This window comes from Urocitellus parryii, chromosome 11, assembly GCF_045843805.1.
Source record: "Urocitellus parryii isolate mUroPar1 chromosome 11, mUroPar1.hap1, whole genome shotgun sequence".
NCBI lineage: Eukaryota > Metazoa > Chordata > Mammalia > Rodentia > Sciuridae > Urocitellus > Urocitellus parryii.
In genome coordinates this window covers 110,839,271-110,862,223 of record NC_135541.1, presented here as the reverse complement: position 1 = coordinate 110,862,223, position 22,953 = coordinate 110,839,271, and the positions used below count along the sequence as shown (strand labels likewise).

Genomic DNA, 22,953 nt, shown 5'->3' with positions numbered 1-22,953 from the left:
AGCTACGGTTGGCTCTAGAAGAGATTATGATCAATAGGTTAACTGGTTTGGCTTCTCTGTCCTCACGTCCTATTGATGAATTCATGATGTGCTGACATTCAAAATAGATGAGTCAAACTCAACTTTGCTCATTTTGAGATCAAGATAACAGCTTTCGCCTGTTCAACAAGCCCCAGTCCCTGGATAAATCAACAAGCACGATTGTTTAACATTCCCTTTGGCTGTGTAGATATGATTTAATATAATACATTGCCTTCTAATAAAAAAAATAACCACAGGGGTTTTCCCCCAGGAAAAACTGAGGCCTGTATCCTATAGGTTGGAGCCATTACCTAACAGTAAATTTCAGACTTGTACTAAAGACCTGGGAAGCAGCAATTGTTCCCTTTTGTGAGCTGAATTCACCGATTGCTGTGTTTTTATTCCCTTTGACATTATAGAATGTTTACTTTGCCCATTTCTTTTTAAGGGAAGGGTGAGGAGGTCTATTGAGAGTGAAGAGAATGAAAGCCAGCGGTAGGTCCTCGGTGTCCGCAGGAACTTGTTGGGAGGAACTCAGGGAAGGAAGGACAGTAGAAGGAATGGAACTGAAATAACTGGAATGTCTCCAGCCTTCCTAAGGAAAAGCAGTATCTTGTTCCAGAGACGGCAACGTACTAGACAGCAATTGGAGACCTGGGCTTTGTTCCTGAAATTTTCACTAGCTCTCTCTGTCATTCTGAGCAAGTTATATCACTGTTTCTCTCTCTAGTCTTCCAATTCTTCTAGAATAAGGAGTTGGCCTATGATTTCCAAAGTCCCTGATAACTCTGGAATTCTAATTTCTTCTTCTTTTTTTTTTTTCTGCATGATTTTTAATGAGGATCGGAAGCAATTTGTCACCCTCACACTGAGGCCAAAACACCTGTTTTTCAAATGTTGAAAATTATTAGAATTCTGTAAACATTCATGTTTCTAAACATTCATGTCTATGAACAATTTAAGAAACTCCTACAATATTCTGGACCAATACATTCTTAGCAACTCCACATTTGAAGAGGTAGGAATATCCTGTTTTGCTTCTGAGAAAAACGTTCCCGATTCTTCTATTCATTTTTGACCCTTCCAAATCTTCCTCTCATTAAAATCTCTTTTTCGGATGGCTTCCTGTTTGTCTCTCAGGTGGGAAACCTGACTTTCCATGTGCAATCTGCTTCTAGACTCTGCTTCTACTGACAGAATATATATTTTTTCCCCTAATCTTATTGCTTCTGCCCTTATCTGGCCCTGCACTCCCCATACCTTTGCCTCCCAACATCGCTTCCAATCAGGTCGCCTGGACTGCAAGCAGAATGTCTCAAGATCCATTCCATACATCATTGCTAGATGGATCTTGCTAAAGCACAGCACTGATTGCATCAATTATCTATGAATAATTGTCCATGACCCCTTAGGGCCTGGGCAGTAAAGTCCAGGATCTCAAGTCTTTTCGTGAATGTCCTCTGTACCTAGTCATACACTTAATTTCTAGGTTCATTTCCATTTCTTTCATCACTTATCTGTAGGAGTGCAGTAGTTTGATTTTTACTGTCGAACGTTGTCGCTGCTTTGCTTCTTCTCCATGTAGTTTTCTCTCCCAGGCATGTTCTTCCCCCTCATGGTTATCTAGCTGGATTCCTTCTGCTCTGGAAGTTTGTTGAAAACGCCGCCCCCTGCAACCTCGACCTTTTTCAGCTGCCCATGAGCTCTGCCTCCTTAGAACTTCTGGGGCACTGTCCTCTCTCATGGCTCCTTGTCACATTAGTGTTAGTATGAGAACCTTAGTATGTGTGTGTCCAATCTTCCTCTCAATTTTGACCTTTTGGAGATGAATGTACCTTTTCCAAAAAATATGGTGTGTGATGTGGTAGAGAATACTAATTGGGAGTTTAGAGAGTTGCATTTCTAGACCCAGCTCTGCAGCAGATGGACAGTACAGTATGGCCTTTGACAAATCACTCTACCTTGAGATTCTCATTCACAAATTGATGGCTTGGTCCGAATCAGTGTCTGTCTATGGAGAATTTTTTTATGGTACCCTGAAAAATGAGAAAAATAAAGCCAATATAGAGACTTTTTATAGATGTAAATATTCAATTTAATAGGACTAATCATTATTCTGTTTTCTGATATAGAATGTCATCTGTTTTGTGAAATAGCAGGACAGTAGAGAGATGTTGATTTCTTTATATGGTAGAACAAAAAAAAAAATTGGGATATAAATGTTGAAGCCTCAAATGTTGGGGAGGGATTAGAATTGGCCTGTGAAGTTCTAAAGCCCAGAACTATAAATTAAGATGAAGGATTCTGGCATGTCCATAATTCTAAGATACTTGCATCTGTCCCAGAGCACATGGCCCTGATACATGCTTTGCAAATGACTGTATACCTGAGTGAATGATTAGCTAACATGCCACCGCTGCTGGTTTCTGTACACATCTGCACTTCTGCTTCTTTGGATATGAAGTATGAATGAAGTGTTTTGATTTTCATGGCTATTTTATGCTTTTCCATCTTATCTTCATATCCTTGCTGCCTAACCTGTAGATCTCAGGGTTTCTAGAATTCTGAAGTTGTTATTTACTATTATTTGCTCTCATGATGCCAACTCAATAAGTCTGCGGAAGGGGGAAAGGTATACCATGTCCAGAATCTCATTGTGGAGAGTAGGTTGGTAGAGTGGGAATAAAGGTGACTTAATACCCTCTGCTTTTTCTTGGAAGACACGGATATTGTGTGTCCTTATGGATTCAGTGGGGGGAATTTCCATTGCAGTCTTTGTCTTCTCTATGGGAAAAGACTGCTCAACGTTCATTTTTCCCTTTTCCCAAACAGGAAACTAGATTTCAAAAAGACGTAGCCCCGTTTTCCCCAGGTTACAGTCTTATTTCTTGATGAGAATTGTCTACATGAACCAGATTGGAATTCTGAAACCACCGCCAGGTTTGTGGAAGCAGATCCTATAGGATTTCTGAGTCACTCATTATATCCTGTACTCTAGAGCCAGTTTTGCTTTACCTTTCCAATTAAATCAATGCAGATATATATTTTTTTGGTATAAGCTAAGGTTTTTTTTTTTTAAATTTTTTTCCTCTGATTGATGGAAAACTGTTCAAGCAGTATGGGAAAAAAAAAATAAGAAAATCTCAGAGATTGCTAATAAGGAAAGGCCCTTTTAGCCTCAGTTCTGTAAAATCATATTCAGGTTATTCAAGGTTCACTTTCTTTGGAGACTGTGCTGTTTAAGTCTGCTCTGTGCACTGTGAGAGAAACCTTATTTATTAACTGCTTCTATGTTGCTATGTAAAAATGTCAGTGACATTGATTAAAATTAGTGGTAGCAAGTCAACACCCACCCCCACTTTACACAGTCTTAAATAACTAAGAAGAAACAAATCAGTATGAAAGGTTATGGAAAGAAAATCAGTGGGGGAAAAAAAACCTTCTTCACAGCCTCTCTATCTTCTGTCTTCACTTTATCACTGGACCACGTCTGGACACTACAGCTGTGAATAGTGTTAGCTGCATGGGGAGTTGATAGACTTTGTTCTGATTGGAAGGACATTGAACATTTCTATCTCTAATGCCTGTAGTGAAAGTAAGTAAAACTAAGAGAGTTGTTAGGTCTAGACTCTCTAAATCTTGTCATGGCTTCAAGACTGCTGATCCCTGGTTCCCACTTAGTCATTCATTCTCTCAGTATTGAACAAATATCTATTGAGGAACAGTATGTGCCATAGTAGATTCTGCTTAATAAGTTGGAATCTAAAAGAGATATGGGTCCTATTTTCAGTTCAAAGGAGAGAGAGTGAGTAATATGTAAATAAAAAAAGAAGTATATGATTATCAATTAGGTCAAGAGCAAAGATGGAATTGGAGAAGGTGCACTTAAGCTGGGTGTGGTGGTGCATGCCTGTAATCCCAGCAACTCAGGAGGTTGAAACAGGAGGGTTGCAGATTTGAGGCACAGATTTGAGGCCAACCTTAACAAATTAGTGAGGCCCTAAGTAACTTAGTGAGATCCTGTCTCAAAATAAAAAAAATAAAAAGGATTGGGGACGTGGCTTAGTGGCTAGGCATTCCTGGATTCAATCCCTAGTACCAAAAAGAAAAAAAAAGTTGCACTTAAAATGTTAAAAAGATGAATAGGTATCCTATTTTGGAGAGGGATGATCGGAAGCCATTTCTTAGGACATAAGGTTTAGATTGAGACTTAGAGCCCCGAGTCAGTTATGTGAAAAGTAGAGTGCACCGATAGTGCAAGGGTGAACGCCTCATGCAGGGAAAGAGCTCAGCACATTCCAGTGCTGAGAGCAGCTCACTTTGGCTGGAGCCTTTGGACCAAGGCATAGGAATGGGGTTGGTGTTGGAGAGTGAGCTGGAGGCAGCCTCCATAAGGAGCTTGCACTGAATTCTGCACAGTGGTTGCCCCAAGAGATCGTCATGATCCAGGTATGCATTAGCAGAGATCACCTGGGCTGCTGCGTAGAGAAGAGATTGGACAGCAACAGGAGCGGAAGAAAGGAGATCAGTTTTGAGGTCATTCAGAGTAGTTCAGTTAAGAGATGATAAGTACAGAAAAGTACAGATAAGACAGTCATATTTGGCTCTAATTGTTAAGTGTAATTGTGAAGTAGGATTAAAAATTAACTAGTCGAATGTGCTCTCTTTCTGGGTGTAGACAAATATATAGAACATATGTAGCTATATAAAATAATACATAGGTATACATACACGTATACATTTCTATAGCTGCTTCTTATAAAAATCCCTGGATCATATATTAGGGTAAGGGACAGTGTAACTTTATACTTCTTCTTTGGGTCAGTATCCCTTCGTGTGACTTGAGTCATTTTGGGTGTGTTTAGTTTTTGTTATTTTGCCCCTTCTTTGCTGTATTCCGTGACCTCTAGTTGTATGGTGCATACGCAGGCTAGAGGTAACAGATTTTTGTATCATTTTCATGGTTGCTTTGGTCCCTGAGCTATTCACTAGGTTTACTGTCCTCCGCTGTGGGGTATTGGTCTGATCTTCCTTGGTTCCCTGATGCCGATAAGTTCTGCTGCTAAGAGATTTCTGAAATTGAACTTTGTATTCTTGCCTTGGTCAGGGCCTCGTGGGTCTCCCTTGCTAGCTCAGCCTCACCTCAGGTCTTACCCAGGCCCTCTGTTTGACTGCTATTGAGGCTGTAGCACATCTGTGTCAGGGCCAGCCACCCCTAAGAGTATATGGAGGTCACTCTGCCAGTTTCCTAAGTCTCTTGGAGTTGAGAGCTAAGGCACACGACGTCTAACTGCTTGCTTTCCCCTTTCTGTCTTCTTTTATCTCATACTCCACTATGGTATGGGAAGGGAGGATTTTATTTTATGTTATTTTTTTGGTCCTAGGGATTGAACCCAGGACCTCAAACACACTAGGCTAGCATTCTACCATTGAGTATATTTCCAGCCCTTTTTATTATAATATTTTAAATTTTGAGACAGCGTCTTGCCTTGAACTTGTGATCTTCCTGCCTCAACTTCATCAGTAGCTGAGATTATGGTGTTCACCACTGCACCCAGTTCAGAGGGAAAGGATTTTTTTAACTTCCTTTTCTACCTGATAAGAATTCACCTTTTATTCTATCCTTGCCTTCCACCGGACAGCAAGCCTTACGGCTCAGCTGTCATTTGCATCTTTCTGTTCTGTGGAAGACACTCAGCAGATCCGAGTCAACTGGGCTGCCTCTTGATCTGGGAATCATGGGACTGAACTAAGGATTATTGAGGTTAAGAATACGTTGATTTAGGTCTCCAAAACACGTCCCCTGTTTCCCTTTGTACACATAGCCAAAGTCTTCAGCACCAGCATTAACTGGGATCATAATTTGGTTTATGTAACTAAAATTGGTCTCTTCTGCCACTGGAGTAATCTGAATGCTTGAGCATTAAAGCAGTAAAGGGCTTTCCATGCTGTGACCTCAAGCGAGCTTCTGGAGCCTTCTCTTTCATTGCTTCTCTCCTCGTAGCCAAGGCTCTGGTTAAGTCGGACTCTTCGGTGTTTCTTGACTATGTGCACTTCTTTCCCACTTTGACACTCCGACTGGTATTTGGCCTTTCTTATGAAATGCTTCCCCTGTCTCTTTTTCATCTTCTTGCATTTATTTATTTATTTATTTATGTTGTTAAAATCCTATGCATTTTTTCAGGGCCTGGTTCATCTACTGTCCCTCAATGAGACTTCAGTGCCCTTCAACTTGGCGTGATTGTGACTTCCTCTGAGCTGTCAGGGCACTTTGCTTCATTGGGAACCTGATGGACTTCTGTTTTATATCGTCTCTATTTGCATACATGCCTGCTCTTTTCTTGTCCATGGGGAAAGGGATGACACAACTCTGCTCCCCATAAAACTCTCCAAATCTCCCGTTAAAAGCTTTGAAACAAGGACAGAAGTGTTATGTTCTCCAACATTTGATGGTATTTGTCTATTAAATTTCCACGCAGACCCCTTGGCCTGGGCTCCAGCGAGCTGTGGGAATTAGGTTTTCAACCATTTCTCGCCGCCCCATGAAATAAGAATGTCGTTTTATTTACGGGGTCTGCGGAGGCCCCCAAAACATGGCAGCACAATCATATATCAGAAACCCCTATCATAAATGAGTTGGACAGAATAAGCCAACTTGAAAGAGAAAATAAAATATTATAACCCCAACTTGAAAAGAAAATATGGTGTGTGGTTTATTGCTGTGGATTATGGAAGGAAGAAAGAACTGATTTTAAGTCAAACACAGAAAAGCAGTGACACTCTTTAAACTCAATACAGTATTCACATGGCAGACACTGGACTTTAGAAAGCCAAACCTTCAGGCTCCTGCTCTGGTCTATAAAATAGATGTAAAATTGCTCTGGCTACATTATTAGTGCTACGTTATTAGTGTGCCGTTCTAGAAGCAAGGGACACTGAGGGAGAAAAATAACCTTGAAGCCAGCATGGTTCTTTCAAGTCAGAGTCTGTTCCTCAGAATCTCACATTGCATTTGAAAGACTTTTAAAGGCTGTGGCTTTGGGAAATTCCACTCTGACAGAGTGAGCTGGAAGAGGGACCAGGAGAGAGTCACAGCACAGGAGATAAGTGTCTTGGTCTTAAATGATAAGTTCTGCAGTTTTCAGAGAAGTGAAGATGGTCTTAGATAATGAGATTTTCTTCTTTCTAGAATTACCTTGCGTTGAGAGTGCCTTCCTGTCTCTCCACAGCTTCCTAAGCTCCCACCCCTATGGCTTGAATGTAGTAAGACATTAACATCTGGTTCAGACACAAAGGTTTCAAAATGCCTCCTATGGCGGAGGCTGAAAGTAAAAAACACTAGGGTGCATATGGAATATGTTGGTCAGGCTTGTTCTAGTCCAGAGGCAGGAGGGTGATATATGCAATCATGGCAGGGGTTGTTGGTACTAAGAAGGGTGCACTGGGGCATAAACTAGGCGGCCCTAGGGCCTGTCCAACCTAGGTGATGCAAGTGGATGTGCCAGCTTGGCTCAGCCTAAGCAGCTTCTCTATTTCTTCTGATTTGCTTATGAGTCTTGGAGACTTGCTGAGATGAGCTGCGTCCTGCCCCACTCAAACATTTACAGATTTCTCCTTTGCAGTAAAAGCCTAGCAAAAGTCTAACCACTGTCTTTTTTTGTTTGTTTGTTTTGTTTTGTTTTACAAGAACATTTCAGGTCATTAAATGAACAAATTCCTGGTGGTGAGAAAAGCACAACTTAAGGGAAATGGGAACTGTAGTCTATCATTTGTATCTTCCAGGTTGAGGTTGATCATCTGGTGGTCTGATTGATTCATTATTTAGTCACTTGCACGACATTCATTCAACATGTATTTTGAAAGTGCCTCTGTATGTCAGGTATCATAGACCTGACCATGGCCCAGTTTTTCATTTCAAGGTCTATCTAGGCAAGTGATTTATCACCATTTTGGGGCAAGGAAGGTGAGTAGGAGAGATTTTACAGTCACATACGGGGCAAACCTTGGATTTGAGAGAAACTAGTCACACATCTGCATGCCAGGCCCAAGTCCTATATCAAACTTCAATTTAAATCTCAAACTAAAAAGAAACTAAATAAAAGCAACAGCTGTTATTAATAGAATGACTTTTTTTGTTAATTTTCTGGGAGTAGCACAAAAAGAAATCACTTAATTTCAAAACAATTCATATCTGTTTGTTTTCAGATCACCAGATTAAAAATTGACAGAAACCCTTTTGCTAAAGGATTCAGAGATTCTGGGAGAAACAGGTAAGAAAAACTGGGAAGAGACTCAGTGATGTTCTTTTTCTGTATGACACAACTTTCCCCATACCTCCCTGGGGGCTAATGGCTCCTGATAGTTTGAAAATGCTGGGGTGCCCCCCACCCCGCCCCTGCAAAGAGAATTTGACAGCTGATCCAAGGACGGAAAAATCTGCCCCCTATAGGCGCATCTCCAAATTCACTGTGAACACCATCCCCATCACCAGATTCAACCTCTCATGCGGTCCTCTTCCCAATCATATTTGGTAATTCAGTTTCTTAAAACAGGGTATATGGTAATTGATTATCCAAAAGTTCCTATTTTTTTCTCGGATAAGTATCTATAAGTGCCTATAGCACTTGCAGTGATAGCTCCTACATTTTGCATGATCAGGAAATGAGGAGTTGTGGTCAAATAAAAAATTATAGAAAATTACTACCTTTATGAGCTAACGTTTATAAAAATATATTAATCTTTGTACTTCAAGAAATAGTCCCAAAATACATAACTGTTTCCTGCTTTAGAATGAAGAGTTTCTTTGGAAGCAACAACATAACATAAATTTTAGTAAAAGCACCTCTTCATACACAGGGCAGTGTTGTATTTAGGAAATACTACCATATTTCTTTGTTTTTGTTTTTAATAAACACACGATGAATTCCCAGTACTTTGGGGAAGTTTCAAAACTGGAAGCTAAGCAAATTTTAAAAACCCACTTCAAACTGCGACCAGTAGAATGCTACTTGATTGTAAAACTCAAGACTCTTAGCATTTGTCCTTTAAAAAATACATTTACAACACATGAATGTCTACTTATTCATTTTAATCTATAATATGCATAAATTCAAGCTCTAAGAAGTTCCATTCCACAACTGTGGGATGGGATTGTTAACCAACCATTTTCAAGAAATGTTTATCTTTTAAGACAGTGTGGGAAGAGAATGTAAAACTCTAGCACAACAAAAGGGATTTATCCCACAAATCATATACATTTGGGGGTTGGGTGGTAATGTCGTCCTACTGTTTGTAAAGGAACAAGCTGTTCTTCCAGTTCAAGAACAGAACCCTGAATTCCCTGGTTTTCTCCTTCTAGTCCCACTATGCCCCTGGCATTTTATCACCAGTGGCAATTACCTGCATTTAGAAGGTGAAATAAAATACCAAGTGATATTTTTGGCATGGGGTCAGGGTGGGGTGGAGAAGAGAGGTTCTAAAACATGGCCTTGCTTGATGTCCTGCCCTGTCAGTGTGACTAGGTTGTTATCTGGTGACACTCCTAGGCATTGCTGACGTTCGTAGTACTCCTGTTGTAACTGGACTTAGAGACTGTGCTTTTTTTTCTGACTGTTGATTCTTCTTTCTTCTCTCTAAATTCTTCCTATCGCACTTTTTCCTATGCAAAGTTAAAATCAGTTAGCCATGGAAAATAAGGAGAGAGCTGAAATGGTTAGGGAAGCCACATCTATGTAAGGTGATTCCATTAGAAAATTCCATCTGATTTAGACAACACCCTATCAGCAAATGTGACATGTACGTCTCTCATAGTGCGTAGGCTTTGCAACAACTCTTTAATGGTCAGATGTCTTTCATAATTTGCCGGCATTTCTTTGCATCTGGATGACAGATTGTCAAAAGTTATCTTTGGTATTCTCTCTGCCAGAGTTCTTGGATGAACCAGAAACTTATATTTAGAACACTTTATGAAATATGTCGCTAATTATATAGTCATGCACCACCTAATGACGTTTTTAGTCAAGGACATATTGCTCATACGATAGGCTATATACCACATAAGGTAGGTGAGTGGTAGGCTGCACCATCCTGGTTTGTGTAAGGACACTATAATGTTCACACAAGTACTAAATTGCCTAAGGGTGCATTCCTCAGAATGCGCTCCTGTCAGCAATGCACGACTATATTATAGCTCAGATTTATGTTAAAAATCAGTCATGGTGATCATTTCCTTTACAAAATGATTTATGCAAGCACTTCTTACCAAACTCGCATATATTCAAAACACATTTAGATTTCTGTAAAATTTTATTTACCTCAAAATTCTTAAGGTCACATTCTTTGAATAGAGAATCCACTTAAACTTCCAGTTTTCTGATAACAACATCGAGTAATATGTTCTAGGTCAAGCGATTCATTAGTGGTAGATACACTAGAACTCAGGCCTGTGGGCCTCCAGCCAAATGCTTTCCTGTTTCATGAACTTTCAGTTAAAACAATACGAAGTCCTCTATTTTCAAAGGTAAGCCATTGAAGAGTGAATACCTATTGTTTCCATTCCTTCCTCTTCTTCCCCACTAGCTTAGATTCTATGTCCAGGTCACCAAAGGCTATTTCCTGTGGCCTCTTTTCCAAGGCTCTTCGGTCTGGGCTCACTGAAGACCTAGATAGTGATGAGGAGGTAAAAAAAAAAAAAAAAAAAAAAAAAAAAACAGAAGCTGGGCTTTCATGGAAGGTTCTAGACCTGCCTGGATGGTGATTCTTGGGGTAGGACATTCATGATTGGTGGGCCTCATGTGGCCAGGGCATTTATAATCTTCAGCTAGGACTCCATGAATGGATTTCAAGTGAATTGAATTTCTGTGAATTCTAAGATATGGCATGTAAAACTGTGTGTGGATGAGCAGATACACATTTTTCTGGTGGAGAATTCTATAGTTTCCTTCAGATTTTCAGGAAGGACCATCTCCAAAGTTAAGAATTTCTGCTCTGTACATATTCTCTGTCTTCAGTCTCCAAGCCAAACCTACATGACGTTAGTTATTCAGCTATTTCTCTTTCATTCCTTCTGTATCTCCAGTAGCGTTTAATATTTATTTTCTTCTTGGCACTTAGAAAATTGTTTTTTTTTTGTTTTTTCTTTTCATTTTCTTCCTTGTTTTTCAGAGAATTCGGCCACTTTTTCTAAGGTTGGTTGATTCCTAAAGCTAATATTTTCCTATTAATGTTCACCTTACCCTTGAAAATTGCCCTCTAAATATACTTTGATGATTGTTTTTTGTCTATATTGTGCAGGTATCAAAAAATATATATGTGTTAGTTGTTGGCCAGTGTTAAGAGAAATATAAATCAGTTAAGAGGTAGGATGGGCATGGGAGCCGCTTCTGTAGGGCAGCCAGTGATAGTCTCTGTGACAGAGTGTTATGACTGATGCTCGGGAAGTATCCAGGTAGAGAAAATAGCAACTGCAGAGACAGGCATATGCTGGGTGTGTTTGCATGACCTAGAGGAGACTCTGTGGCTAGAGCATATGGGTCCCTGCTCAAGAACATGTCTGAGCGGCATGGAAACAGGAGGTACAAAGGTATGATGAAGTAGGCCATGTTGACCAGCATTAGACCTGTGCACCAGGAAACAGAGCCACACGTCCACCTGGAGAATAAAACCATTGCATGTTATAGGATTTCCCACTGCCAGGAGGTACTGATGGCATCTTAGCAAAGGGCTGAAGTCCTTCTGGCTCCTCACTGGGCTAGAAGGGACCTTGACTCATCATTTGCCCTGCTCAGGCAGAAGGTTGTTTGTCTGTCCTGCCTAGTGGGCTGTTTTACTGCATAAGGAATCCAGGAAAACAGAATCATGGATCCTCATGAGCCTAGTTCAGTGCTTCATTTATTTTTTTCTGATAGTGTGGAAAGTTTTCATTATGTCTCATCAAAATCTGAACACTACATAGAAACAATGAAATCCTGTCATTTGTGCAAACGTGGATGGAACTGGTCCTTATGTTCAGTGAAATAAGCCAGGCACAGAAAGACAAGTACTGCATGTTCTCACTCACGGGAGCTGAAAGTTGATTTTATAGAAACAAAGAATAGAACCCTGGTCACTAGAGGTTGGGAAGGGTAGAGGGGAGCGAGGTTAGAGGCAGGTTGGGTAATGGGTACCAAAATGCAGTTACATAAGAAGAGTAAGTTGGAATGTTCTCTAGCACTGTAGTGTGACTAGAGTTTACAAAAATTTAAATATTTTAGAAAGTATTAGAAGAGAGGGGAGAGAAGTTTAAGCTTCCCAATTCAAAGAAATGAAACATGTATGAGCTGGGGATATAGTTCAGCGGTAGAGCACCTGTCTAGCATGTTTGTGTTTGAGATGCTGGGTGGTTTGATCCCTAGCACTGCCAAAATAAGAAAAGAGTGTAACCGATGGGTTTCTGCAATCTGTATACGGGATAAAAATGGGAGTTCATAACCCACTTGAATCAAATGTATGAAATATGATATTTCAAGAGCTATGTAATGTTTTGAACAACTAATAATAAAAATTAAAAAATAAATAAATAAAATAAAATTTAAAATAAATAAATAAAAATTTAATATGAAATAAAAAAGAAAGAAAGAGAGAGAAATGGTGTGTGATGTGTGTTTAAGAAAATGGAAACGCTAATTGCCCTGAGCAGATTAATTGCATACATGTATTAAATTATCACTATGTGTACCACATAAAAATCTGTCAATTTAAAAAAAAAGAAAAAAAAAGAAAACCCTGCAAGCTACTTTAAGTACTATAATAATCACATCAGTTAACTGTGAATTAAAAATTATGTTTTCTGGACCCTTTATTTATGTTTTCTCTAATCTTCAAAACAATCTGTGTCTTGCAAATAAGAAAAATGAAGCACAGAGAGATTGAGCAGCTTTCCTACTGTCACACCGTAAAGGTTGGAGCAGGAATTAAAACGAAATCTGCCTGAGTTTGAAGCCTGTGCACTTTGTGCTTTATCATGCTATCAGTTTACACTTGACATTTTAATATCAATAGATAATTGAGAACATAATCCTTCCTCCACAAACTCTTCATTTACTTAAAAACACTACTCAAGTCACTCAGAATCACCTCTTTCCCAATAAAGCAACCTGTATATTCTCAGTCTGTCTCTGAACTGTACCCTAGGACTTCACCTATTACTTGTAGGCTCTGTAAACAAGGATTCCCTGGTGAAGCAGGGAAGCCAGCCTGGCCTTCTCCATCAGGTGAGGCTGTGATAGAATGATGCTGAAGTCAGAAGTCTCACAATGGGACAAGGATGAATGGTGAAACGTAGAAGCTGTTTTTCTCTTCCAGCACTCTGAGAAGCTAGATTAAAATAAGCTAGAAATTAAAATAAACTTGTTAGGGCAAGTAAAGGGCTTTTGTATTTTCCTCTTGAAAAAAACAATTTAAAATTACCTGATAATCACCAGCTGCCCAGTGATTTAATTCACACTGACTGCTTGCAGGATCTGATGGCAAGAATTCCTAATGCCATTTTGCAGATGGGAAAGATTGATGCGAAAGGATATAGAGAATTGTTTGCAAATCTCCTGGGAACTGTTGGTTCTGTGCCAGCATCAGGACCCAGTTTACCACCTTCCAGCCAGTGCCTCATCTGTTGCCTTTCTTGTGCTAACAGCTATTATAAATCTAAGATCTTCCCCATGCATTTTAGACATCAAGTGACTCATACCAAGGGGCATGGCTTGATGAGTTGCATATAAATGTACCCAAAACATACGGATTACATTTCCTTTAAAAACACATGGGCTTAAAAATTAGGGGGGAAAGTGCTTGGCCAATGTTTTCTGGTTTTGCAGAACACAAAACATTTGTGGAATACTTTGGAGTTACAGGGTTTGCCAAACCTCAAACCAAAACACGTTCAGGTTTGTCGATCTCAATCCATCCCAGCGTGATCCAGAGGCTGGGGAAGGGAGGCGTGTGAGGGGAAAGATGGCAGGATGCAGCCACCCACTGCACTTTCTTCAGATGCCTCATGAGGGTCTCCTGGGCCTGGAGCCTCTCACACTCAAAACCATCAGAGTGTAGCCCGGCTGACAGCTGTGTCCTCTGAAGCACACAGAAGAGTGTGGAGGGAGCTTGTGGCTAAGGACACTAACTGCCATTCTTCATATTTTAATATAAAGAGGTCTCTTGGGAGAAGTGTCCTGGTTTCCAGTCCCCTTCTTCTTCCTCTCCTGGGAACCAGTGACTAATCTAGTTGTTTGGGAGGAGGACTCTTCAGGATCTGCTTGTCTGCTGACAGCACGCATCCCAAGCTGTCCTGTTGGGTGGTGAGTCTAGCAGAGGAGGCCTGCAGCTGGAGGGGGTCAGCACCTTTCAGGGCAGCTCTGGCCTGCTCACGATCTGCGTGGTCCCCAGACAATGACCCCAGCCGTAAAATTGGTATTTTGGGGTTCATTGTGTTAGGTGCCTATGTGTTTCCCAGAATTGATTCTGAACTTGGAGGAAGACAAGAGGGAATATTCATTGGACCGTCCAGAATCCCAGTAGGAGCTCCAGGGAGCACACATGGTCAGCCCAGTGGTGCCACCATCATCAAAGCCTTTCATTGTTCTCTCTGCTTCTTTAGGAAGCGTCAGGCACATGCTTCGGTGTGAGAAGGCCTCCACCCTTCAGGCTGTACTTTGAGTGCTGCTCCCTTCCATGCCACGTAATTATGCCCCTGATGAGAAGTCTTCATCAAGAGCCTCTGTGTGTGTCTCTGTGTGTATGAGGATGTGTGTATAAGGATATGTATATGTGTATAAGAAGATGTGTATGTGTATGTGTGGCGTGTGTGTGTGTGTGTGTGTGTGTGTGTGTGTGTGTGAGAGAGAGAGAGAGAGAGAGAGAGAGAGAGAGAGAGGAGGGAGAGGGAGAGAGAAGGAGAAAGTGTGGGTTCATGTTGTGAGGATAATAATAATAATAGCTAGTTATTCCTTTTGGAGTAGAGACACTGACAGATTTTGTTCCTAAGAATTTTCTCTTTAATGGGAGGGAGATTGTGTTTATTTGTAAGCTGTTCCACTTCTAGATTTCTCAAAAACTTTTTGTCCTAAATCTGATTTTGAGTAGAGGTCAACGTATGTTCATTTTCATTCAGGTCTCAGGGTGCAATATCCAGAGTTACCTCTGGGAGACCTCTGCTACCAGGAAGAGATGGTAACACCTTCCTAGTTCTGGGTTCAGAAAATAGATTCCTTTAGCTTCAGATTGTTTTGTCTTATGGTCTGTGTTCCTGGGCTTCATCCCCTGCGGGAATGTAAGCTCTTAGAAGGCTGGGACTGTACCTTTTCAAGTTTATGCTCATAAATTTCTCCCACAGTGCCTTGTGTATAGAATGAAATAATTGTTCATCATTCAAAACAGTGTTGATGAGTGGCAGAGAAGTTTAGAACTGGGGACACTAGCTTGAGAAAGCCTTGTCCCAACCAAGAGCAAATTAAGGAGAGCAGCATCTGGGAGCTAGTTTTGGACATCCAGTGAGAAGGGAAGACAGAGTGAATCACATAAACATTATCAGTTAGTCTGAAAGGCTAACAGTGATTTGGATTTAAATCTGAGGCTGGTTTCTTCTGTAAGGCACTAACCTGGCCTGATTGTTGCTTAGACACCCTGGAGTCATCTGATCTGACTCCAGATAGCAGGGGGATGGCTGAGCTTCCTGGCTCTCTGGAGCAGGACATCCACCCATTTTCCGTTTCTGTGAGCCTCAGAAAAGAAGTTTCCAGAAGCTGGGCTAAAGCAAAATGAGTTTTTTTTTTTTTTTGGAGAAAGGTTGCCCAGGAGGGAACTGTGAGGTATTATGCTTATGGTGGGGGGGGGGAGCACCTCCTTTCTGAGAATACCAAAGGGAAGGTAGGGGTCAGGAAGCTGAAGAGAAGCAAACCTCTTTGCAGGGTCTCACCACTGAGAAACAGCCTTGGGAGGGACATCTACCCATAGGACTGGGGAGCCAGCATTGCTCAGCTAGAGGGAGCAACAACTGCAGAGACCCTGCCTGTTAAAGGGGGAATCAAAGGAGCAGAGGGCAAGAGGGCACTATGGGTCATCTAGACATGTCTGATGGGAGAGCCGTGTCTCTTTCAGGGGTGGCTGCCAAGATTTTACACAAAACCCAAGTCAGCTTGGGAAATTTTATTTAATTCCCAGGGACTTCCTCCAAAGCAAACACATACACAGAAAGGAGAGGATCAAAATTATGATCTGTCTGGGGAGCGAGGGGCCCTATGAACTTACAAGTGCGATGAGTGGGTTCTTTCCTGCCAGTGCCCTTCATCATACCTTTAACCTTGGGTTGTATTTGAACTCCCAGCCTCCATTCCAGCTGCAAGGAGAGCTGTTCCATCTGGCATGTTTGGATGTTCATGTTGATGTTTGCAAGTCTGAGAAGTCACTAATGTTATTTCCATGACAGATCACAGGTAGAATGGCCCATCTTTTTTTTTTTTTTTTTTATTAGTTCATTTTAGTTACACCTATTTTAGGGTTCATTTTGACATAATTGTGCAAGCATGGAATAATTTGCTCTGATTCAGTCTTCAGTATTTCTCCTTTCCCTCTCCTTCTATGTATTCCTGTTCCCTTTTCTCTCCTCTACCGATTTTTCTTCTATTTATAGCATTTTTTTTAAAAAAATTAGTGCCTGTTGATATTACATGGAGGTGAGATTCACTGTGGTACATTCATATCTATACATAGGAAAGTATGATCGGATTAATAGAATGGCCCATCTCTTGCCCAGGAAATTACCACAGCTTTTGGGGAGGGTGTGTTTTCTCTGGAGTCCACTAATGGAGGCCTGAACAATTGAGTTTCACAACTCGGGCATTGTCAGAAAGGAGCCAGGGACAAGTCCTGTCTTGTGGGAGGTTGCTCTATATGGATAAGTAATTTTAATGGGTTGCCCCCCCCCACTGAAGAAATAATAAGTATGAGGTCCAAGAGGAAATCTGAGAGTGAGCTCATTCTCAGAATGTTTCCAGCCAACACTGCTGTTTGCTGGGAACATGGCCGGAGGCAGTCCTTCGTGATGCCTTGAGTCCCAATACATAACATTTCAGGAAATGAGGATCATTCACTGCCTGGAGGGTAGATGTATCTGTTGAAAGTGGATGTTTGGTCAAATTAATACTTATCTCCAGGGAAGGAGTTATTCTCTAATGATGATGGTGAAAATATTGGGGAATAAGGGATTTTTCCAGGATCCTCACTTAAGCAGCTTAAGCCTTGGTTAGGAAATGAAGAACCACTGTCATAGGCCCAGCTGCTTCTTCCAACATCCAATAGAAAGAGGAGTGTGACAATGAGGATTTAAAGCACATAATGTTAGCAGAAAGGAAAAGAAGTATATAGGGGAAATTAGCTAGAAAATCCTAGGGCCTGTTCATTTTTGCTTAGATATGAAACCATTTTTCTTGGAGAGGAGGGGGCAAAGGATGCAGGGTGGACCCTACGTAACATCTGGAAGGACAGTTGTCTGTTATAAACAAGTAACTCAAATCTACACCTTCATCTATTGAGCTAAACATAGGAAACCGCTATATTTATTGATCAAAAATAGCAAAATAACAGCAATTTCATATAACTGAACGTCATTCATTTCTAGCCATTCAAATCATAAGTCTACAAACCAGAGCGATAATTACTGCACATAGTACCTGAAGTCCAAATTGTTCGTTTTTACCACCACATTGAAGTTGTAGCATTTCCCCTGGGGAGATTTGCCTGTGGTAAAACTGAATATAGTGGAGACTGGCTATCGGTATTTGCAAATCCAGCCAGGCCCAGCATCTAGAGAAGGATTTCGCACTCCTCTTTAGGCACAGCTTGCCAGTCAGCAGAATCCATGCCCTCATCCATCTCTGGCTCCCTGTTGCTCTTGAAGGCTCACATAGCAAACCTAGAGCCAATAAGCTGTCCACTTGCCCTTTTCCAACACACACAATGTCCCAAGTGTGTCCCTCCTGTTGAATTTCTGTTTTCATTTGTTCTCTCTGGAGCAATGCATTGGCTATATTTTTCCAGCCAATCTCATCCTGCTCTTTCCTGGCAATCTCGCCAGCCCCTGTAGATTTTGCATACTTTTTTTGTTGTCCCTGGCGTGGGTGGCTTCTGCTGCTTAGCACAGATCTATGGAAGTCATCAGTGCTGGACTCCTTCGCAAGCGCCACTGCATCTAAAGTTCAAGGTAGCTGGCCCTGTGCTGGATTTTGGCAGCAGCAGCCAGCTGATCTCCTCCTATTCACCCAGGCCATAGCTGTTCATCATGTCCCCTGGCTTGTGGTCTTTTAGCAAGTACTTAACATTTTTTCTCTGCCTTATTATTTGTTCTCTCTCCCTTTTCATGAACCTTTTCCACCATTGTCCTCTTGGCCATATGGCTTTGCCAGGGGAAGTTGGCAATTGTTTTATTATCTATGGCTCTTGCCCAGGGATGGTGTCATTCGGCAGAGTGACGTCTCTTTAATGGCTAACATATTGAAGTCTGAAATATCTGCAAGATAATGAGGCCTACAGGGGCTTGAAGGATAGCTTTCGGTTCTTTGAGGAGAGATGAGAAAAGGAATTAGGTAACATATGGTTCTGAATTCCAGTGGAGTAAGACGTATTCTGCTCTTACAGGCCACCACCTGAGCGTAATGATTTAGATTTGTTTTGCTGGAGTTAAGACCAGTGGTCCTCAGTCTTTCACTACGTTTTCTTCCTTGTTTGGGTATAGTTTGTCTTTAATCAATCTGTGCTTAATAAATAACAATTAGGAGAAAATATTATCATGATCTCCATATTATACATAGGGAGCCTTTGGCATGAAGAGGTTATATAACTTGGCCAAGGTCGCACGAATAACAAGCAGGGTTGCCATTTGAATCCAGGCAGTTTAGCTCCAGAGCCAGTGCTCTTAACTGTGATGCTAATCCGCCCCTCATGTGATTTTTAGTATTACCAAATCCAAGTAGGAACGTCCCAGTCTGCTTAGTATTATTATGGAATTTTGGTCATACTTCTTAAGGCAGTGAAAACTCTTCTTGGACTGTCATTACTACCGATTCAAACTCCAAGTCTGTGTGTGTATGTGTGTGTGTGTGTGTGTGTGTGTGTGTGTGTGTGTGTATGTGTGTGTTGGGAGTGGGCAGGAATTCCAAAGTGGGACTCACTCTGTGATGAACAATTTTAATTCAGCTCCAAGCATCTTTCCATTGGCTACTGCTTCTTCCAAGCTGTTGGAGGAGGCACATTGATGACAACTACTGGATAGTGTAAATATACTCATTGTATCAACTGAAGCTAAGATTGGAATGAATGTTTGATTTTTTACTCAATTTGCAGAACTTTACTGGGAAGTATTTTAGAATATTCCTGGACAAGAAGTATATTGAATAATCAAGATATTATTGATGTTGGAGCTGACTCCAAATCTAGTGAAAGGGAAGGAAGTGTGGAAGGTTTGACCTCATCTCCTCAATGGAGCAAGGACAGTCTAAGAATGTTGGGTCCTAGTAATAATGAAACCAGAAACAATATCCTGGTTCTGAGTCTTTTCAAATACTGGAACAGTATGAGAAAGGAAAGGAGACACACCACCACCCATGAGATGAAATCTGAACACCGAACATGGAATAAATGCCTATGGTGTCTATGTCATTTCACACCCTGAACTTCCATCACCTTGACTTATTTCCAGTTTCCAGAACACTCCTTCTCTTCCATGCCTCTAAGTCATTGCACATACTGTTTCTTAGTAGAGAAAGCCCTTAATGCCTCTTGTCTGAATGGAAGGCTGCTGAGTACATTTTATAAATAAGGTTAAATAACTGGTCCCTTTGTGGAGTCTTCCTTAAGTTTTCCAGGTATATTAAGTACTACTTGCTTGAGGTGCCATGATATCTATGTGTCTCCAGTGAATCACATAGCTCAGAAATTAGTCATTTACCCATTGTTCTCTTTTTATTGAACAGGATACTCCTAAAGGATATCAATTGAGGTCTCACCGTGTAACAGGCATTGTGTTAGACATTGGGGCATGGAAAATCATGCCCTTAAAGAGTGAAGACCCTTTATATCTCCTGATCTTAGCACATATTTTCCCCCCTGATCAAATAACTCCTTTATGATCTCAAAACCCCTGTCACATTAAGTTACCCTTAGCCTTTGAGAGATGACCAATGGTCTTATCAACCCATTGCATATGTTCCCTTTATCACCAGCAAGTAGTATGAAGCATAGTTAAAGATAAGCCAGAGAGGACTAAAGAGAAAATAAATGGAAGAAACAATAAAAAAGAAATTCCCTACCTCAAGACAAGTAGATAGCAGAAACGATGCATCAGAGTCTACTGAATGTTTTAATGATTGTTGTTTTAATTTTCAAACGTCTACTGAACTTTGGAGGGTTGATCCTGCCTGCCATTTAAAAAAAAATGAGACTGGAAGGATAGTTCTTTAACAATCTGGTTATTTTTCCAGATCAGTTGATCTTGAGGTATCAATAATTTGTGAGAGAGCTCTTTGGCTTGCTTTTCCTCCTTCCTTCCCTGCCTCTTCTGTTTAGCACATTCTCTTGGTTGACCAGCAAACACATTCACAGGTCTAAAGAAAAAAGTCCTGGAAATAAAAGAGGGAGTGGCAGCCAGAGGACTGAAGAAAGGGTGTTTGGGCATGGCTTGTGTTGTCACTGGAGCAACTGGCTCACAGGGGAAAATGAGCAAGAGCGGGACCTTTGCCAATTTGACCATCTCTGATTGGAAATCTCAGAGATGATATCTGTTGGTGTGCAACAGACCCAAAGAGACCCATTGTGGGGCATGTGTCAATGAACCATGGTTGCCTAAGGCAGCTTTTCTTCATCTCTCAGGCAACGAATTCACTTAAAAAAATAAAAATGAAAAATTTTACAAAACTAATATAAAATTATGGAGAGTAGGTAAATAATGTGTACCACAGGATAAACTTGGAATAGACATCCAAAGGACTGAAGATATTAACAAGTAGTTGGCAAGGTCTCTTATAAGAGACCTTGAAGGATAGAAATGACTGGCCTCTGGTAGGGGAACTCAGACTCTATTGAAGGTCAAATACTCCATCACTGAATCAGAAGAAATCAAAGGAAAATGGAACCCTCTCTGAGACCTAGGTAAATAAAGGAACAATTAATCATAATTAGCTATAGAAACAATTCCCAAATCTCCAACTCTAGAGGATTCCTTCCGTTGTCAGAAACTTTATTTTGTACCAAGTTGTTTTCCTAAGTTTTAGGTTTAGGAAAAAAAAAAGAATGCTAGTAAAAATTAATGCAATGATTACTCTGTTATAAGACATCTATTCCTCTACTTCCTAATTCAATTCATATCAATTGAGATCTCATCGTGTAACAGGCGTTGGGTTAGACATTGGGGCATGGAGAATCATGGATCCAAAGCCTAAGAAGGTGCATACTTGCTAGTGGTTGGAGAGAGGGGAATTTTGTAATCTTGTCATAACACTACACCAGTATAAAATTAGTGACTTCTAATAATTAGATCTGTCCAATGAAGCTCGATAAAGTTTGAGAATGAATAAAAAATATGACACACAGAAAACAAATAGGATTAATTTTTTTAAAAAGAAATATACTTTAAGTACATAAACAGATTGAGTAATATAAATCTGTGACATCTATATCATCCTACGTAGGATAGAGCATATCACAGGATAATTTATACTATCTCCTTTATAGTATAAATCTGTAAGAGATGGAGTCATAGTGGATTACTAAGGTATGGCTAGTAATGTTGTGGTCTTAGCCATTATTTGGGGAAAATCAGAACCCCTATCTAACTTAAGTCTACCACCAAAATAATCCTTGTGTGACAGACCCTTTGATGGACCATGGATGTGTTCATATGAGGCATGTTATATGTTGCCTTCTTAAGCTAAGGAAGATCTCATGGGTGAGGATGTGGCAGGCAGACTTTGTGTAGAAATGTGTACTTCTATCATTCACCCATTGATATGGACCTAAAGGGTGATTCTAACCAAATGTCAGAAAGAACTTTCTAACAGATCTAATAAAACACTGAATATTGATATGCCAACAGAGTCTGGATGACAGGATGATGTCAGAGGAGAATGTAGATAATACCCGAGACCCTTCTCAAATTTTAAATCTGGTCCTATAGCTCTGTTTTCAGTTGGATTTTAGATTTGGATACACAGATACATGGGCACTATTTTATAGTTTAAAGCTGATTATAGTATAAAGTTGCCTCAGCCTTTTGGGCTATTATGAAAATGAATCCAAAGTTCATTTTCTGTTTTTTTTTTAATGAATACAATATTGGCAGTATATTAGTGTATTATTGCCATTTTTCACAATCTTCTAGCACTTGATTATGAAATGAGAAGGGATTGTTCTTTGTCCTTGAGCTAATATTTTGTCCTCATCACTGGTACATGCTCCTGGAAAGAATGGAATAAACCCTCTGCCATTTGAGTGAGCCTCCTGAGCCACTAAAGGGAATCCTAAGATGTTCTGGTGGATCGCCAGCATTCCACAGCAAAGCAGTAAGGTCTAAGCCTATCTATTTCTTCTGTCCACCAAGGCTCAGCTTGGCTTTATCTGACTATCCCCTTATTATTCTGAACTCCCTGATTGCCTGGGCTCTTTCTCCCTACAAATAGTTTCATGCACTGTATTCAGCATTAACTTAGAGCGACTATGTGGAGATGTCTTCTATTCCTACTTCTAACAGATTAACAGCTAATAAACACCATGCGGCACTCTCTCCTCTGAACCTCTTCTTAAAATACAGAGTTTGGTTTGCCAACCTGGGTGTATTTAAAGCCTCCAAGATTCCAGGGAAGACTTTAGAAAGTTAGCTGTGCAAGTAAGGCCCATTCAGAGAGGACATTTTCCAAC

The 22,953-nt window shown here is 40.6% G+C and overlaps 1 protein-coding gene across 4 annotated transcripts in view; it reads left to right on the top strand.

Annotated features, from left to right (window-relative positions):
- Positions 1-22,953, top strand: part of Tbx15 (T-box transcription factor 15) — a 107,911-nt gene that overhangs the window by 69,032 nt on the left and 15,926 nt on the right. For all 4 annotated transcript variants that reach the window (XM_026413700.2, XM_026413701.2, XM_077803689.1 and 1 more), the window contains one exon: positions 8,227-8,291. In XM_026413700.2, coding sequence (XP_026269485.1) covers positions 8,227-8,291 — 65 coding nt within the window. The remainder of the gene's footprint in view (positions 1-8,226; positions 8,292-22,953) is intronic.